Source organism: Bradysia coprophila (assembly GCF_014529535.1).
Source record: "Bradysia coprophila strain Holo2 chromosome IV unlocalized genomic scaffold, BU_Bcop_v1 contig_81, whole genome shotgun sequence".
Lineage (NCBI taxonomy): Eukaryota > Metazoa > Arthropoda > Insecta > Diptera > Sciaridae > Bradysia > Bradysia coprophila.
In genome coordinates, this window is record NW_023503375.1 from 2,694,184 (window position 1) to 2,714,684 (window position 20,501).

Here is a 20,501-nt window from a genome sequence, read left to right on the forward strand (position 1 = left end):
AGTCAGAGCTTGTCGTTTATTTTTGTCGTCTTTATCGATAGTAGGTGGTCCAATCTTGGCAGTTGAGAATTGGAACACTGTAAGTTATACGCGTAAGACCATATTAGAAACAGAAATCTCATAAATAGAATTTGTAATTAAACGTCCCATAAAACTGGATACAAATATCTTTTCTCTTACTACAATCCTCAAATTTATTTACATTCGAAGCAGTCATCATAGCTTGTATGATTGGTGAATGTGTTGCGATCCCAACCTAACTCTGGTAGAATTAAAGCCAGGTGGAATAATGCTGCTTAAATAACCGAAAAATGACTGTGTTACAAGATGAAAAATGTTTTAATTCATAATACAACAGAACGACGGTTCTATGGCATTGTTGCCCAATGTGTATCTCAGCCCAAGCATTAAAGTTAAGTTATGTTAAATTAATCTATCTGTTTAAAACTCCCGGTAAGTTTTTGTGTTCAGGAGATATAGAAATCGCTTGAATGTATAACATCCAACGGTAATAGAAAGCACAAAACCGAACCCTCGAAATTATACAACAGGTAAAACGTACCGATGGAAAACGTAATAATTAAACTAAAATTAATGAGGGCAATTTGCTCCCTCATTTACGATTTATGTCACACGCAAAAACGCATTTGTAGATTTTCAGGTTGTTTTGGTATTCAGCGGCAGATTTTTTTTCCATTTTTTTTAACTTAAATTTTACTTTATATATACGTGAGACTTGTTAAACGATTACAAGCATTTTTCGTACGTTTTTTATTTTTCTAATTAATGCTTCCCCATTAGGAAATGGAATTACATGAAGAGGGTTGTTTTTGGTGTATGTGTGTGCGTCTTCTTGAACGGTTTGTTGTTCGTGACTGACAAACATTTTGACTTTTCGTTTTGCCTAATTTGAATTAAATTGGTCATAACTTTTTGTCACAAATCAACGGCAAGTCTTTTAATTGGGTTTCTAAGTCTCAACGTGAACCAACATTTTTTTCCCTCGTACCGAAAAGATATGCCATGTAAACTGGTTGTTTGTTTGTTACACGAGATAATTCTGTTAAAATGTGCGTCTGCGTTTGTGTTGTGAAACCATCATGTAATACTAAACCATTTTAATTCGGAAAAAAAGCTCTAACATTTTAAAACTTGAAATGGAAATGCTGTCAGAAGCAGGTGTTTGGTTTAAATAGCTTGAAAAGAAATGTTTAAATTTTGTTTAATTTATTCGTTGTCGACGGCTCATATTTTTTTTGCAACATTTAATATATAAAGAAAAAACCATTGAGCAAACCCTACTACTACCCAACACCTCTCAGAGACACGCTACATAACACGCTCGTGTTACAATAAGAGGAAGTATACTTTTGTATAAATATAGAACGTGAAACAGTCACATGTATCCAACACTAAACCAATAATGCTTAGTGCTGTTTGATTTCGCAACCAATTTCTATCTGCAAATTAAAGCACTCTGCTGAAGTTTGTGGAAAATTTCCCGAAAAAAAAACCCGGAATACCTTGTAGACCTGTGAAAACTGAAATGAATGCGGGTGCAACCATCGTAAAAAAGCAGCATACATTTTACGTAAATATTTGAAAGAGAACTTATTCGGTTCGCAACAACAAATAGACTTCATGCGGTTGTGTATTACTTTGCACCGCGAATTGCAATTACTATGATTGCAGCTGTATCTCTTTTTAACCGTAAAACATAAATGAAGAGCTGACATACAGAAGCAATTTTTTAATTGCAATCCTTTCAACGTCGGCACAGTATTAATCATTCATATGGCATTCAATTCTGTATGCTTAAAATCGCTTGAATAGAAACATAACTAATCGATATGATGTGCAGTTTCAGTTTATTTTTCTACCTTTTGTCTCATGTGTGGCACGAAAATACGCTATTCATTTAACCACATTAAATGTTGTTAAAAGGTCGGCGCAACGTACACTATCTATAAATTGTAACTTAAAAGCAATTAGAAACAAAGACTGAGTGTGGAAGTGCAAAGGGGCAACGTGGGAACATTTAGGTCTGGCGGTAAGGTGATTATGGCGATTATTACTGTCTCAGAATAGCAAGATTGCATAATTACTGAAAGAAATAAAACGATAAAAAGTATGTGTAAAGTTGTGGGACGATCACATTTCCAATTTGTGCTTGATTGTGTCCAGGCGTATTGGAGTCCCTAAGCGTCTCCGTTTCTTGCCTAAAAACATCCTCCGCCTGATATACTTTTCCACTGTTCATTGTCATTTGACGTACTGTGATGGCGTGTGGGGTTCCAAAAAGTCGTTGATTGAGCGGCTTCACGCCTTGCAAAAGAGGACACTGAAAGCCACCCACCGATTGCCATTGAGATACCCGACCGAGCGGGTTTTTAGCGCGCAATTCCCGAATGTATTAACGGTACAGCGAATATATGAATACGCAGTATGCAAATTCGTTTTTTGTTGTATCAATGATCTGAAGCATCACTCATTGCAATTCTCGGACAACCTCAATTGCTACGAAACAGGGTATTCTTACTTGCTGAAGAAGCCTAAGGTTTCGTCGAGCTATGGCAAACGTTGCCTGCTTTATTCTGGTCCGACATTGTTTAATAGCCTTCCGCCAACGATCAGATATTCTCTCACCCTTAATCATTTTTGTCGTTCATTAAATAGTATGTTGTGTTACAAGTATTGTAATGTTGATTTTTTCAGCACTAGACCCAAGTTTTCCTTACGAGCGGAGCGAGTAAGGAAAATTGGGTCGTGTGCTGAAAAAATCTCATTACAATACGTGTAACACATCATGCTTTGTGCCAACCGAGAATTGAAATAGACAAATGCCCAAAAAATCATAATTTTCATGGTAAACAATCACTCTTCAAATTTGATCGATCACATTGCTTTGCATTTTCTAAAACGAATGTTGTAATAACTCATACAAATTCCATAACAACACTGCTTTGAGTGTTGAAATATCCCATCAAACGGGTGCTGAAATAAGTCACTTTACAACACTAAAATGAGTGCTGAAAAGAGTCGTATTTCAATTCTCGGTGGCACAAAGCGTATTTACTAACGCGACTTGATATAAATTAAATTAACTATGTTTCGTTCACGATCGAATAAAGAGCATAGGTCTCATTTCTGTCTATTTATTGAATTTAATATGAAGATTTAAGCTTGCTACCATCACCTCCTGATACATTTGGCCTTGCTAGTTGTCCTTGTTGTTTTTATCAATTTAACTGTTTTTACGTGGGCAGATTCCGCCAATAACGGTCTGTTGTGTTGCAAGTTAAGTTAACCATTAAGTCTGAAAACTCTAGTTTCAAGAAAAAATCGTAGTTTCAGGCATTAGACTGATCCTACCTCTATTGTCTGAAAGTATTAAAAATTTGATCTGAGGTAACTGGTCATACAAAACTATTGCAATTGGCAGAGGTCTGCATTTTCAAACGTATACATATATACGACGATTTACGCTAGCAACATTTTTCTCCGCCAATAACGGATTTGTTCTATAGTTTTTCACGCTCTATCGTCTCCAGCAAGTTTTATTCGTTCACCATAGAAACTCAGGCGTCCGCTGATCGACGATTTTATAGATCTTGAAAATTTACCATAAGCGAACCGCCGAGTTGCGTTGGAGGACAACCAAAACTCTCGGGGATAGAGCCGGAAAAACTGTTAAGCAAATCCTTTTCCGCCCGTTAAAAATTTTGATAGCGGAGGTCGTTCGGAGGCTTCAAAGTTCCAATTTTTTAGAGCATACCCTTAACGGTTGTAGCTCCTTAGAATTGTAACACATACTGGAGCTACGCGGTGTACTTAGTTTAAGAAACTATGTTTAAAAATAAATGGAATTGAAATTTGTAAAGTGGTGGGATGGGATGTTCTAAAAGCTTGTTTTAAGGGTAAACGTGCACCCCTAAAATCTATTCCTCCTTTTCTTCGAAACATTGGAAAGTATTTCACGTAAATCTATTACTTCACTAAATTTAACACATCCTCTGTTATATAAGACTTCAATTTATTAGCCAGAGTTAATCGTTTTATTCTGTTGTGACTGTTGACAACAGATTTCAGATTATCCACTCCCAAAAAGTTTTTAGGCTTGTCTCAGCCTCCTGGAGTCCTCCACCCAAACGTAACAAACACAGAGATGGGTAAATTATTACACTGACAAAAACTACAATTTCCGTTCAAATAATTTCAAAACAAATTTGACACAACAATAGCTTGCTGAAAATGAAATATTGTTCAAGACAAAATTGTTTCCCTTCACAAACGTTCGCATCGTATACAAGTTTTCAGTGAAAAAAGGCATACACACACAAAATATGATATCTCCATCGTCACCTGTAGAAAAACAGAACGTGTCGTCGTGTTAAGAAATTTGTTTTCCTTCATTTGATATATTCCATCAGTTTGTTGTGGATGACATCGTTTCTTCTACTTTATTTCATTCCATAAAGACACATTGTCGCACGCTCAAGTGATGTGAGATTTACACTTTATCTTTTGGGAAAAATATGAAATTTGTGAAGTGTAATTTACAGAAGATGTACTGAACCGTAGATAGCAGGAAAGAAATATGAATGAGCAGAGGGAGTAGAGGGAGATGCAACGAATTTATTGTTTGTAAAATTGAAATTATGGCCAGGCAAATTGTCTTGATTGTTTTCCCGTCAAATTCATCTTGATGGATCGTATGCTGGGATTGTCCACTCTACGATATCTAAGATGAACATGTCAATTCGCTTGCTAAAAATGTTTTTGGAAATAGTCGATCCCTCTGTGACTTTGTCGAGTATTGCAACGACGTAACACTTAGAGTTAAATATCCTGCGGTCAAATCCAGTATGCCGCAATTGAAAATGCCCGCAATTGCATACGTAATACAATTTTCCTTCATTTCATGTATACATTGTGATTAAATGAATTGATTTCCTTCATCAATTATCTCCACCAGTTTAACAAATTCACTGGCCGAACACAAGGTTCTTCGTTGGATATAAACTGAAGAATATGCAATGTACGTATAATACGTATTCAAACAATACCAACTTTCAACCACAATATCCTCTTCATATCGTTTTATTTAACTTTCCTGTGTTAGCCGGACAGAATGTAGAAAACACAGACACACACACATCGCACATAAAAGCCGAGTCCGGTAGCATAAGAAAAGAGATTCAAATTATTGTGAAAGTGTGGTGTCGACAACAGGGCGTGTAATACGAGTAACAAATGATATAGAACGGCGCCCGCCTTCATGGACACTGGATAAATAAATTACTAGTCAATTAGGATGATTAGTCTCTTAGCCTTATGCTGTTTCTGAAGAGACACGAAAATTATGTTGTCATTCGTGAGTGGGTGAGTAGGTGTTTATGCAATTGTATAATCGAATTCAGTGTCTATAATTGCAAAGCATATTGAGAATTCGCATTATCGCCGGTGGCTTTTTCGTTAAATAAAATAAATATTTCACTTAATCGGCATCACCATCGAAAACTGCATCCTTGGTATTGCCGGCATTACGTAAAGCAACAGAGATTTAATCATCAAAATGTTCGATATCCTCTGGTAATTGACTTGCAATTGGGATTAAAGGTGACACATTGTATCTTCGCACTTTAGCGATGTTTAAGAAAGTAATTAGGATGAATTACACAAATTGATACCTTCTTGTACTGCCTTGTCACGTTTGTGGCACCTCCGAGGGACAGATCTGAAGTAACTTCAAACTCCTGTTGATTTTGTCAGGAGAAAGGTTTGAAAACATCTTGTTATCCATTATTTTGGACAGAGGTTCATACACTAGTTTCTCTGCCCAAAACAAATAAATAGTTTTGCTCTAGGGGGATAAATGAGAGATTATCGTTCTACAGTCAAAGGCAGTCAATTTTCAGCATAAATTTGCTTCAGCTGTTTTTCAGCTGATCCACACATACAATCAAAACTGGTTTTCCTTGTTCATACGGTTGAAGCTGCTACACGCACGCGCATGATAGTGGTAAAACCGTATAAAGACGTATAAACGGTATAGACGGTTGTGATTGTTTGTATGGATCAGCTGAAAAACAGCTCAAGCTAATTTATGCTGAAAATTGACTGCCTTTGACTGTAGGCATATTATAGTGAAAATTAATGGACTGCGGTTTGAGACTATTGGGGACAAGGGCTATCTGGGCATGTATACAAAGTGTCGCTAAAAATAGCTCCGACGAAGCCTGGTCCACGTTTGAAAAAATCCCTCAGTAGATTATGCACCTGTGTCCAATAGGTGTTGGCCGAATGCGCGGATCTGAATCCAACTCGTGCATATCATTTTTTATGTGTCGATGCAAAGATAAAGCCTAATTCCCTCTCCGAGTTGATGCATAATGTTAGAGACTTATAAAGAATATTATGGTTCACATGTAACGAGTAACAATGTATATTGAAAAGTGAGGTAACATCGCCGCACAAATACTAGTTTTGATATGTAAATTTGTCAACTATACCTGTGGATTCTCGTTCAACGTATCTGTAAACGTATCATCTTTACTTCGTATAGACAACATCTCTGCACGTTCATTAGCCAAAAACTTATTTTAATTGATGTCTACAACACTAATGTATGTTCGAATTATCCGTTATATTCGATTGTATCGCAGCGCACTTCAAGCATGAGTGGTACTCTAAATAGAGTACGGAAACGGAACAGTGTATACGAACAAATGTTGGCACTATAAAAAAATCTGAAAACAATTTTCATACAAAATAGTACTCTATTTGGCAGCTGTCACTCGAAGCACTTTTGCTTGAAGTGCGTTGGCCATCGATAAATTCATAAAAAGGTTTCGTAACAATGGAAAAATACAAATTATACCAAGAAAAATGACAATTAGAGCTGATTACAAGACGAAGTCTTTCAGTTGCTTGAAAATGTTTGATAAAGTGAAAAGGTCAACAAAATATCCAAAAATAAACGATAACAAACTATCACTTACCTACGGCAACGAACGTAACGCAAGACTCTAGTAAAAATTCTGTATCGATTAGAATCATACCTTAGGTACATTGATTTTCGAACATGACGACTAGCGTCACATCTAAATTTCGATAATGTTCGAAATACATCCGTCCTTATCTTACAATAACAAGACACATCATAGGGACACATCACACAGCAATTCGAGAAATTCATTTGTGAAAATTGGCGATATCAACATTTGAAAGCTAGAAAACCAATTCTGAGAGTTTTGGGAAAATTCAGTAGTTTTGAATAGTAAGACGACGTACTTTTACTTGATAGCAGGCAATGTGTAACTGTTTATTAACGGCTGAAGCGTCTAGGTAAAATATTTTCACATTTTTATCGAAATTGAAGACACTAATCTCCCGTCGATTATCAATAAAATAAACTAAGGAAATTGAATCTGACTTGATACAACGTCAATGTCAATGATCAACATCGCAGAAGGCACAATCGTACCTTGGACACATTACAGCCGAATAAAAAATTGCGCCATTGAGCTAATTAATTAAATTAACTTAACATTTGCAAAGACCACTAGGTATTTAGTATTTATCGGCGAAATTAATGTTTTCACTATCGATCGATTCTTTGATAGTAACCGACTATAAAAACGCTGAAATTTGCATTATTGATATTAGTCTTTGGAGAAAATTTACCATAAAATATCAAACGGTTGGTGGATAGTTCTGAAGAAATAATGGAAAGTACGTATGGTGTTACGGGTGTCGGTGTAGTGTGCTAGTGAAAGGAATAAGTAGAAATTTGAAATAAGGAATTTTCTGACCAAGCAAAATTTCAATAATAATGGAGCTTGTGCAACCAGACGAATAAATTGAATGAAGTGATGAACCAGATTCCAACGTAATACATCAAAGGAACGATTGCCCCATGAAACCGCGTGTCTATACCTGCCTAAATTTTGATATACGTACCAATTGCATAGTATGTGGTCATTTAGTTTAGTGGGATAAAGTCGTTTCGAACTCTTAAAATTTTACAGCTTTTACGTTAGAATCAATGCTTTAGTTGTCGCTCATAAATACTTTCCAAAATAAAATTAAAATTGGAACTGAATCCGCAATGATACTTCTCAATTTTATTACTTTTAGTGTTGATTTACAGTCATGATCACCCTAAACCGACGTATCATCAATCTCTTATTATTATTAGTCCATTTTGTTCCACGCATTCACATTTGTATGAGAGAGTTACAAGATTGAACAAAGCAAATGGAGTTTGATAACACGGCGACACTTTTAGGCGTTTATGCCTGAAATACTTTACTTTCGCAAAAAGGCGAAATTTTTATTTTTCAAGCTAACGTCTCAAGAACTAAGCATAATCAAATTAACTAGTTAGCCAAATTAATTAATTAATTTTCGTTATTGGTATTCGACTGTGAATCAGTCAGGAATTACGTCTTGAAATTCCCTATGTGTTTTTTGTGAAATGTTTATTTAAAACAGTTATTACTGAGATACCTGTTATGCTTGATAACTCGATAACCTATTTTCGGCTTGAGTTCACGAGGAATGAAATTCCTGAGGTCAAGTTCGTAGATGAACAACCTGAAGACCTGAAGACCTGTGAGCTATTCACGGTTGTATTTCATTGCAGTGCGTTAGGCTTAAGTATTTTTTGGCCCTAATTTAAAAAATAGAGTTTTAAAGTCATATGTTTTAAAGAGGGACCTAGTAATAGTAATAGGACCCGAAGGAGAGGGCTATATTCCTACTCGTCAAAATCAAAATTTGGAACCTCGTACGTATAGTGCTTTACGTGCTCCTGGTAGATAAATTTGAAAAATGTACTCACAAAATTGCAATTACCGACCAGAATCACTTAAAACTATTTAATGGAAAACGTATTTTAAAAAAATCTATAACAAACGGCAGGAAAAGCCGGTAATTATGATTTAATCGATAAATTTATTACTTCGTTTGATCTGAGTATATTTTGACAAATTCAAAATCTTTTACTTCATTAGTTTTAACATACACTTTGCAATATAAAATTACTTTAGATAATGTTTATGAATGCTTTTGTCGTTTTGTCGTCGTTGTCGATAACATATAATATATATGAACAACAACTTTCTTACAGGATCACTAATGGTTGCCATTGTAATGGCAGTAGCTCTAGCCACAATTGGAGTAAATGCTAGTGAAAAAATGACTCGGAACAATTTTTGCAACAACAGATGCAACAACAATCTTTGCAGAAACATTGATAATAATACCGCAATACCAAGCTTGGCGGGCTGCAACCAATATTTCATCTGTATAAATGGCCACGCAGTTCCACAAACATGTCCAGAAGGTCAATTGTTCAATTTAAACTCGGGTTTATGTGAAAATAGCAGCAATCTCCATTGTGAAATCAAGGGTTTTGAGTGTCCTCCTGACGGAATTCACTTTTTTCCCCATGATGAGTACTGTGACAAATACTTCATATGTTCCGCTGGGTATGCTTTATTTCAACGATTCGTTGTTACGTAAATTTGACTTTCGGATTTTAGCTATCCTGTGTTGTTCCATTGTGCTGATGGATTATATTTTGATCGCGAATTATTAACATGCAATTTCCCAGAGTATGCAGAATGTCCTTTAGAGGTGTGTCCCAGAACAAATGATCCAGATAACATAGTATTCCTTCCGAGTGACGCTTATTGTGATAAGTAAAGTTTTAGTGGAGCATAATCTGCAAGCAGTTTCTTATAAATGTTTCGTTTCTCAGATACTACATATGCTACAGTGGTGAACCACAACCACAGCGGTGCGCACCAAGTAAACTATTTGCTACATATCTGCACTTTTGTATTACTAAATAACTCTGTCATTCATTAGATCTTCATTGGAATCATGAAAACTTGCAATGTGATTTTCCGGAAAATGTCAATTGCACGGTATTTTTCTACCAAAATCGAAATGCCCTGCCCATGAAATAAAATATACTTTTCTCCTCATCAGATAGAAGAACAACCAGACTTGCCAGAATGTCCCGATCCAATTGAAATTGAGTGTGGAGAGGGCACCTATTTTGTTCCTCATCCTCGTAGCTGCGAACATTTCTTCATTTGTATGAATGGGACATCAGTACTATTAGAATGTGCACCTGGCTTTTGGTTTGACGTAAATAACGATTGGTGCGATTTACCGGAAAATGTCGAGCCAGGTCCAGGTTGTGCTGCAACCACAACGACAACACCATTACCAGGCACTCCTTGCACATGTACGGAGTCAAGCTGTCCGCATACAACCACTACACCTTTACCGGGAAGCGATGAGTCAGACTCTGATGAAGATAGTGCTGATGACTCAGATGAAGATACAACTTGCACATGTACAGAGTCCAGCTGCCCACATATCACTACTACGCCAACACCATGTACCTGTTCAGACTCATCGGAATGTACTCATACGACGCCTTTACCAGGAAGCGACGAATCGGATTCCGATGATTCAAATAGTTCCGATGACTCAAACAGTTCCGATGACTCGGATAGTGATGACTCAAACAGTTCCGATGACTCTGACAGTTCCGATGACTCCGATAGTTCTGATGATTCAAATAGTTCTGATGACTCGGATTCCAATGAAGATGCAACTTGCACATGTACAGAGTCCAGCTGCCCACATATCACTACTACGCCAACACCATGTACCTGTTCAGACTCATCGGAATGTACTCATACAACTCCTCTGCCAGACAGTGAAGAAACTGAATCTGACGATGAAATCACAACTTGTACTTGTTCCGACTCATCGGAATGTACTCATACCACTCCTCTGCCAGACAGTAAAGAGTCAGAAGAGGACACTACTTGCACATGTTCCGATTCATCGGAATGCACTCATACTACTCCTCTTCCAGACAGTGAAGAAACTGAATCTGACGATGAAATCACAACTTGTACTTGTTCCGATTCATCGGAATGCACTCATACGACTCCTCTGCCAGACAGTAAAGAGTCAGATGAGGATACTACTTGCACATGTTCCGATTCATCGGAATGCACTCATACTACTCCTCTTCCAGACAGTGAAGAATCTGAATCAGATGATGAAAGCACAACTTGCACATGTTCTGACTCATCGGAATGTACTCATACGACTCCTTTGCCAGACAGTAAAGAGTCAGATGAGGATACTACTTGCACATGTTCCGATTCATCGGAATGCACTCATACTACTCCTCTTCCAGACAGTGAAGAATCTGAATCAGATGATGAAAGCACAACTTGTACTTGTTCCGATTCATCGGAATGCACTCATACGACTCCTCTGCCAGACAGTAAAGAGTCAGATGAGAATACTACTTGCACATGTTCCGATTCATCGGAATGCACTCATACTACTCCTCTACCAGATAGTGAAGAAAGTGAAGAAACTGAATCTGACGATGAAATCACAACTTGCACATGCTCCGACTCATCGGAATGTACGCATACCACTCCTCTGCCAGACAGTAAAGAGTCAGATGAGGATACTACATGCACATGTTCGGACTCATCAGAATGTACTCATACCACTCCTCTGCCAGATAGTGAAGAAACTGAATCTGACGATGAAATCACAACTTGCACATGCTCCGACTCATCGGAATGTACGCATACCACTCCTCTGCCAGACAGTAAAGAGTCAGATGAGGATACTACTTGCACATGTTCGGACTCATCAGAATGTACTCATACCACTCCTCTGCCAGATAGTAAAGAGTCAGATGAGGATGTGACTTGCACATGCTCCGACTCAGCGGAATGTACTCATACTACTCCTCTTCCAGATAGTAAAGAGTCAGATGAGGATGCTACTTGCACTTGCTCCGACTCATCGGAATGTACTCATACTACTCCTCTGCCAGATAGTAAAGAGTCAGATGAGGATGCTACTTGCACATGCTCTGATTCAGCGGAATGTACTCATACCACTCCTTGCACATGCTCCGACTCATCGGAATGTACTCATACTACTCCTCTGCCAGATAGTAAAGAGTCAGATGAGGATGCTACTTGCACTTGCTCTGACTCAGCGGAATGTACTCATACCACTCCTTGCACATGCTCCGACTCATCGGAATGTACACATACCACTCCTCTGCCAGATAGTGAAGAGTCAGATGAGGATGTGACTTGTACATGCACGGAGTCTAGCTGTCCGCACATAACTACTACACCAACACCATGTACTTGCACAGAGTTAACTTGTCCCCATACTACAACAACGCCGTTGCCAGATGACTCCACTTGCACATGCACAGAATCGAGCTGTCCGCATATAACGACTACCCCTGATCCAACTCCTGTATGTCCACCAGAAAACGATCCCGATAATATTGTTTACATTCCCAGCAAAGAAGATTGTGAAAAGTAAGGCCACCACTCGATCAATGGAAATGGAATCTACATCATACTTTTCTTTACAGATACTACATATGCTACAGTGGCGAACCACTTCCATTTTGGTGCGCTTCAGGTACTCATTGGAATGCTGCTTACAATCAGTGTGACTTCCCGGAAGTCGCTAATTGTACAATAGTCTAAAAGTTACTTTCATTCTCTGACTGCACCTAAGTTTTAGGTTCATTGTTTAAAGTGAAATATATTTGAAATTGAGATTTTGTTAGTTCTAATTTAATTACTTAGTATGGTGTTTCAACAGCTATCAAAATATTGGAAAAACAGAGTAAATTTTCAGTTAGATAATCTTCCATTTAAATTACATTCGTAATTGTCTTGGGAAGGAAATGTTGACAAAATTGCAATATTTGTTTGCATTGTCTTGCATACAGCAAACAATCCAATGTGGTCTCTCGGTTCAGATTAAATAATAGAAGCCTCTGTGCTGTAATATTGTGTTTACAGACCTGCAATCAAACATGCAACCTTCTTTACATAATAATGATAGGAACATCGAAATGTCATGTATTTTACAAGTGGTTATTGCTTGTCTCTCTACCTCGTCATGCATTGTTATTGTTGTACAGAGGCTAGGTGTAACTATTCCTCAACCTTGTTCTCAAATCAAACTTTTTTCTTCCCAGTATTAACCTTACAATCACATTTACGTGTGAATTAGGGGTATCTATTTATGATGCGGTATCATCAATTGAGATGGATTATGAGGTAAATCCTTGTTACTCAACATCAGGCGTTTAAATGGCTAATTCGAACATTTATGCAAATATTGATATTGACAGTTGCATGTATTACGCATTATTATTGGAGGCTATAACACAACAATATGTCATGTCATGTGTATTCATATTGGCTGTAATGTCAATCCGAAAACATCTATTCAAATTTCGGAGATTTATGATAATACACTGCACTACAACCATTTTGAGGTTTTTTTTTCCAGCGAGTATAAATATACCCATAAATATGTTCATGTTCAGGAGAGTTGGCTGGATTTTAGAATGAACGAGCCAACGCGTATTTTTTGGTTGGAGCTTGAAAATTTTTACTGAAAGGCAGATACAGTTATAGGAAACCAAGGTATTATGGGATTATGGGTATTATGCGAGGATTCCAATTTTCACTTATCATTTCGTACAAAGAGTCATTATTAATGTATTTCTTGCAGGACATATTTTCTGTCTTCTTAAATTTTCTTTACAGTGATTTCCTTAACATCTGCCACTTGTATTGCACCTTCCTTCCAATGAAATAATAACTTGTTTTTGCCAACCAATTTTTTGAATTAATTGTTTACACTATCCTGATCATCTACCATGCGTGACGCATCTGTTTTTGCGTCTCAAAGCTGTAAGCGTCACTTCCACCTATACAAGTTTTTTTTTGTAAGTGGATAAAGGTACTTGCGACACACTTCCATTCTAAGGGGTTTTTGGACATCTGGCTTACGAATAAGATACTTTAGGAGTAGGCGTAATATCGTGTATGTTACTCAGTATAACGGAAAAAATTTTCTTTCCAATTTTTTTAGAGGGTTAGGACTTGCGTCACTTACTAAAGGACTTAGGACTTACTAAAGTGGCGGCATGATCAATCAGATACGACCAATATTAAATATTTTCTAGAGAAACGCTATATTCCGCGACGAATTCTTTTCAATTTTTAGCTTAGAAACACTAGAATCGGATTGGATTTGAAATAAACAAGGCATTAGAACAGTCGGAGCGTTTGCTGCGACTTAGCCCCGTACGACCCGTAATCCTATTTCGTCCGTAACCTTAATACGTCCGTAGCCGTAATACGCCCGGAACCCTAATACGTCTACAACCCTCTAATGCGTCTGTTACCAAAATGCAAGTCAAGTTGGGCACGGTCAAATTTACTGAAAGTGTTCATTTTTAAAATTGCGCATAGCGCAATTACTAAAGCCCGTACGAGGTACCTCTCAAACAAAACCAACAATTTACGACATTATTTTAGAAACCCAATATTTTTTGCCAACTTTCCATTGGGTATTCAATTACCTCTCAAATGAAACAAAAACTAGCAAAATCGGTTGAGATTTACTCGATTTATGTGCAAAAAGCACTAGGGCCGAGTAGCGGCCCTAGTCCAAGGACCCAAATTTGAAACTTTTTTGCCATCATTCTATTCGGCATTCAATTACCTTCCATAAAAAACTAAATCTAGCAAAATCGGATGAGATTTACTCGATTTATGTACAAAAAACACTTAGGGCCGAGTAGCGGCCTTAGTCCAAGGGCCCAAATTTGAAACTTTTTTCGACACGTTCTTTTCGGTATTCAGTTACCTTCCATAAAAAACTAAATCTAGCAAAATCGGATGAGATTTACTCGATTTATGTGCAAAAAACACTTAGGGCCGAGTAGCGGCCTTAGTCCAAGGGCCCAAATTTGAAACTTTTTTTGCCATCATTCTATTCGGCATTCAATTATCTCTCAAATGAAACAAAAACTAGCAAAATCGGATGAGATTTACTCGATTTATGTGCAAAAAACACTTAGGGCCGAGTAACGACCTTTGAGCCCTCCCAACAAGCCCACGTTGCATCTTACCCAAAAACAATGTTCAGCAACTTTGTTCTACTCGTCAATACCTTTCATTTGATATATCACAAGCAGCCCTTGCGCGCGTATTTCGGTAGATATCGTCGAAAGACTGAAAAACACCTATAGGGCCCTAGCTCTGGAAGGGCCGACCCTACCATGCCCATTTTCGAACTTGACCTTACTTTTGTCGATACCAATCGGGGAAAAAAAGAATTTTGAAAAAAGGTTGTGATTTACTCTAGCTAGAGGGGTCACGGACGGACGGACGGACGGACGGACATTTTTTTTATTGCGGATTCGTCATCTATTAACATAACCAAATGCTTTGCCCTTACTGTCTGCTTCCAATTCGACGTGTTACAAACGGCATATTAATCTTATAAGCCCCCAGTACTTCGTACGGGGCTAAAAATTTCATGTGCACGGGTGAGACACGAACTCACAACCTTCAACTTGCCGGGCTGATGTTCTAACCAATTGAGCTACCGTGGACATTTTTATTTCAAATCCAATTTTGAACCGTTGGTACAACAAATGATGTGCATGTTCTTTCTTCTATGTGTATTTCAATCTCCATTAGATGTGTATGTGTTAGTTAGTATACGTCATATCGATATATTTTTCAGAAACTCTAAACACAGAGAATATTAAATATTATTTACAGGGGATGTCACTGGTCTTACCATTACATACGTGCGTGACTGGGACACTTGTCAGACAGATAAATCAAATTCATGTCTAAATTTCACTGATGTCCCCTGTCAACGCACTTCAAGCAAAAGTTCTATTAATGACAGCTGCCAAATAGAGTACTATTTTGTATGAAATTTTATCACCACTCTTTTTACAGAGTAAAATTTTGTATGGAGCACTGTCAAGTTTCAGTACCCCAAACATTGGTAGACAGGTGGGAGGGTGCGACCTTTTTCCAGCCAAACTTTACCGACTTCGAACATCCTGCTAAAGTTTATAAAATAAAGAGTCGACTGGGACACAAACGAATGAAAAGTCGTATGAAAATCTTATGTTATAATTGACTTTGGGAAGAAGGATAAATCGAATGATTCCATTTTTGTTGTCTCAAGGGCACGTCGAACATTCTTTTGTATTTATAATTTTTGGAGAAATAATAGTACCTAATCATCACGTTTGCACCTTTGTATTGACAAAAAAAAAGTTTAAAAAAATTCATGGAATTTATGCGCTGATATGCTGGTATATACAGTACTGTGCTAATCTAACTGCATTGGTAATTATGTTGGCAAAAGTTTTCTTCTTATCTTGCAACTAAAACAAATGCAATCAGAAATTTTGTTTAATTAATTCGATGTCTCGCTAGAAAATGAATTTGGTTGGGTTTACGAGAACGAAATGTGGAGAATGTTTGTCTGAAATAAAGATGTGCAACGATGTACATACGATTGCCGTCTTTAGAAGGCATTAAATTACAATTTTTCGTATCACTCAAAATTTTTGTCCAATGTGGAGGCGGTAATCGGCACTGGATTTAAAGAATGTTTGGCCAATATTTGGATCTAACTTTTTTTTTTTGCAGTTCTGAGAACGGGCACCTTCTTAAAGCGTTCGGGTCATTTAGGTTGGCCATGTTAACGCATTAAGCTATCTCTAAACAAACATAACTTTCACTGATCAATTCAACTTTAAGTTACATTATCAATAGAACCTCCGCATATAAATACAATTGCAATCAGATTTTTCGAATTATTTAATTAAAAATGAAGTTGGAACGTTTAGTCGTCACTTTACTATCGTTGTCTACAGTTCAGTGCTTGTGGTACTATGATGTCTACTACAAATGGAAGACTATTGAATATAACATTCCACCCTACGTCCAACTAAATTCATCGGCGTACGAACCGCGTAACAATATAATTTCGCAGGTAAAAATCTACGAGAATCGAATGTGGATCACAACTCCCTCATATTTGCGAGGCGTACCAGTTACATTGAGCACGCTTCCATACAATCCCAAATATCACTGGTGGACACCATTTTTCACGCTACACGACCAAAGTCCAAAGTTGCAACCATTTCCGAGCTATGAAATGAACAAAATGGGCGATTGCAATGCATTGCAATTGGTGAGTGCTATCGAGATTGATCAGTTCGGGCGATTGTGGGTGATAGACGTTGGTCGAGTGTATTTACTGGAGCAGTATGAAATGAGTGGCACTGCACTTAATTTGTGTCCAGCGAAATTGATGATATTCGATGTCAGAAGTGGTCGAAGCAAACTGTTATCCACGTACACCTTCCCCGATGATGTTGCACCGAGTTCTAGCAGCTTCTTAAAAGGCCTACAGTTAGCTTGCGAAACGAGAGATGATTGTTGGGCTTTCATTCCTGATAGCAATTTGACCCGAATAGTTGTGTATGATCACAAAAACCGACAGTCTTGGACGGCTGAACATCCGTCAATGAAACCAGATCCATATAAAATCCATTTTTTGGTTAATGGTAAGCTCAAACGGATCGGAATCAAATGACCAAACGTTTCTTTATATCGACATTTATTTCTGTTGTGCATCAGGTGTTCCAGTCGTAACGGCACTCGGCATAAATAGCATTGCACTGGCACCAAAAAAATACGATTTCAGCGAATTGTATTTTAGTCCACTGGCATCCACTACATTGTACAAGATCCAGACCGAATGTCTCAAAAATTCAGCGTTGAAGCAAAACGGAACATTGCGAATGGACGATGTCATCGATTTGGGCGAAATACCTGGTCAATCGGATGGTTTTGCCATGTCTAGCAAAGGTGAATTGTTCTATGGCAATCTGCCAGACAACAGCATTTTATCAACCGACACGTCCCCGGAATTGACGGAAATAGACGAGCAAAAAACGGTTGCTCGCAGTGACATAGACTTTCTGTGGCCCGACGGTTTTGGATTCGATGGAAAAGGGAAACTAGCTGTAACAACCACTAAATTTCATCTGAGACAAAGAACGGATCCGGAGGATTACAACTTTCGTGTGGTAATATTGAGACATACAGGACATGTGTACTCGTACAATCACTGTTGAATATTTACGCTGTTTCTGTTCATACATAGCACTGAGGTAAGAGATAAGGTAGCAAAACCATTTACAATAAAAATAATGAAAAAGTTCAAGTCAACTGCAAAAAATACGTTATTTCTAACACAGCTTAAAAGACACTTAACATTTACCTTTAATGCGGAACTAGTGAATCCAACCGGTAAAAAAATTCGTATGAATGTTACCGGTAAACGTTACATTTACCACTAAATTTCATACAACTTTTTACCGGTTGGATTCAATATACCGAGTTTGGTGTAGCGCTAACGGTTTCTATAGAGTTGATAGTGTTCGGTGAATATTATAGCATGAATGTTGGAAAAGTATTTCAACACCACAAGTCCTTCGCTGCACTCGAATTCACATGACTTTTTCCGTATTTCCTACTGACGCGGACGACTTTGTGTTTGAAAAGTTGATGCATAAAGTCGAAGCAAATCGTCGAAAACTTCTTCCAGAAATGTTTTCTGTCATTCATATTGTTGTTGGGTCTTTAACATTCAAAATGTTGACCGGCGACAGAATAGTCTCATGACCAATCAAGAACACATGTGGGTCGCATGTGGCGCTATAAATGGATATGTAGACTGTTATTGAAAACGGCGTTGAGTAATTAACTCTGTTTAGTGTTCCCTTATATGTACCAAGACATATGTTCAGATTAACGAAGTAAAAGATTTTGCAACAAACACGAGGTGATGCAAAGTAACTGTAGCTACACATAGCAAAGCGAACGAGACGCAATTCAAACTTTTCTTTTGTTCTTCTGTCAAGTTTGACAATATGACAGACGAAAAATTTGAATAAGGTCTCTTTCAAATTGCTTTGTGTAAGGTAAAGTATAGTTTCCACTTAAAAAGAGCACTCCATTTAGCCTCCGTCTACATGACAGTTGTAAAATAGAACAAAAGAACTGTCCCGCAAACGGAGTGGAAATTGAATTTATTTCAATTTTTTACTCCGTTTACGTGACAGTTCCTTTGTAATTGGTTAAAAATTACTCAAGTTATCGTGACCTCAACGACGTTTTGTTACCCACATTTAACGTTTTTCATAGCATTTCATACATTTTCAATCACAGTGAACCTTTTTGTTACCCACATTTTTCGGTATTTTCTGGTGTAAGACCCTGACTTTCAGTCAAGGGAATCAATAAATTTTAATCAAATCATTTTGTACACAACAAAGCACATGGAAGGTGAATTTGCCACATAAATGTACAGAATACTTTGGATGCAGTGTTTTGACCACCATGTAATTAATCAAATATTATTCCCTTGACTGAAAGTCAGGGTCTTACACCAGAAAATACCGAAAAATGTGGGTAACAAAAACGACGATAGTTGACTATCAAATTTGATAATTGACTAACAACTTGATAGTTGACTAACAACTTGATAGTTGACTATCAAATTTGATAGTTGACTAACAACTTGATAGTTGACTATCAAATTTGATAGTTGACTATCAAGTTGTTTGTCATTTATCAAGTAGGTAGTTTTTTACTCCATTTATAAGCACATCTTACGCCAGCAAAATGCCTGTTATCAAATTAGCACACTTTGATTAAAAAGTTAAATTTTTACAGGCAATATAAGATGAATTATCTCAACTAATTTTTGAAGTTTTTTTATAAATACATGGAATTAAATGAATCAAAGAGAATATTGTAAAAATTTTACGAGTGTGAAGTTTTTTTAATCCCTTTACCCTTATAGAGTGGTACCAATTTACCGAAAATATTGGTAAACTGAGTTATTTTTAATGATGAAACAAAAACTAATTAAGTACATTTTTTACCATGTCACCATGTGAAGGTATATTAAGTACAGGGGAACTTCCTTTTTTACGCAAAAGTGTAAGAGACGAATATCTATCGCACTTTTTTATTTTGTGAATTTTGTGCATCTACTCTGATGTACCAAAAATGCAATCAAACAGAATAATAGACAGCTCATACGAGTGGGAAGTTTACGGCCAGAGCAAAGCGAGGGTCGTAATCTACACGAGTCATATTTTATTTATGATTTGAGGTTGATTGAAAATCTTGAAAATTGAAAATTTTAAAGAAAATTGAGAGCTCAAAAAGTGGTCAAAAATAATTCCACCTTACCCTCGATGAGAGAAAACCAAGAAAAAAAAAATTTGTCAAATTTTACTGTCATTTGCGTGGAGTCATTAATATAGTAAATTGTAGCACGACAACATTTAAATAATCCGCGACACAAGAATAGTTCACAGCACAACACAGAGATGGAGCAACTTACACATGACATTTGGCAGAAACATCTGGAACTTAATGACAACGACGAAGATCGGCCATATTGGAATTCTGCCTATATAAGAAGCGTCGCTGCCTACTCACTCTCATTCTGTTTTGTACCACGGTGCACTCGCCTTACACTTAGACAGTGCCATG

At 37.3% G+C, this 20,501-nt stretch overlaps 2 protein-coding genes and 1 long non-coding RNA gene across 3 annotated transcripts; all 3 read left to right on the top strand.

Annotated features, from left to right (window-relative positions):
- Window positions 1–3,341: 3,341 nt before the first annotated feature.
- Window positions 3,342–5,210, top strand: LOC119072419. The gene is made up of 3 exons (XR_005086860.1): window positions 3,342–3,786; window positions 4,431–4,433; window positions 5,197–5,210. It is a non-coding gene; the product is annotated as an uncharacterized LOC119072419 (long non-coding RNA).
- A 4,900-nt stretch (window positions 5,211–10,110) lies between these two features.
- LOC119072136 (dentin sialophosphoprotein-like) lies at window positions 10,111–12,646 on the top strand. The gene is made up of 5 exons (XM_037177278.1): window positions 10,111–10,514; window positions 10,605–11,323; window positions 11,411–11,927; window positions 11,970–12,398; window positions 12,455–12,646. The coding sequence occupies exons 1-5, from the start codon at window positions 10,111–10,113 to the stop codon at window positions 12,570–12,572; spliced, it is 2,187 nt and encodes a 728-aa protein (XP_037033173.1). The 3' UTR covers window positions 12,573–12,646.
- Window positions 12,647–16,622: 3,976 nt separating this feature from the next.
- LOC119072418 (major royal jelly protein 1-like) lies at window positions 16,623–18,949 on the top strand. Its single transcript, XM_037177634.1, has 2 exons — window positions 16,623–17,494; window positions 17,568–18,949. The coding sequence occupies exons 1-2, from the start codon at window positions 16,753–16,755 to the stop codon at window positions 18,065–18,067; spliced, it is 1,242 nt and encodes a 413-aa protein (XP_037033529.1). The 5' UTR covers window positions 16,623–16,752; the 3' UTR covers window positions 18,068–18,949.
- The last annotated feature ends 1,552 nt before the right edge of the window (window positions 18,950–20,501 follow it).

Coding starts and splice junctions, on each gene's coding strand:
- LOC119072136 (XM_037177278.1), top strand. CDS start 10,111: ATGAATGGGACATCAGTACTATTAGAATGTGCACCTGGCTTTTGGTTT. Junction 11,324..11,410: donor TACGACTCCTCTGCCAGACA/GTAAAGAGTCAG, acceptor ATAGTGAAGAAA/GTGAAGAAACTGAATCTGAC. Junction 11,928..11,969: donor GATGAGGATGCTACTTGCAC/ATGCTCTGATTC, acceptor CACTCCTTGCAC/ATGCTCCGACTCATCGGAAT.
- LOC119072418 (XM_037177634.1), top strand. CDS start 16,753: ATGAAGTTGGAACGTTTAGTCGTCACTTTACTATCGTTGTCTACAGTT. Junction 17,495..17,567: donor AATCCATTTTTTGGTTAATG/GTAAGCTCAAAC, acceptor GTTGTGCATCAG/GTGTTCCAGTCGTAACGGCA.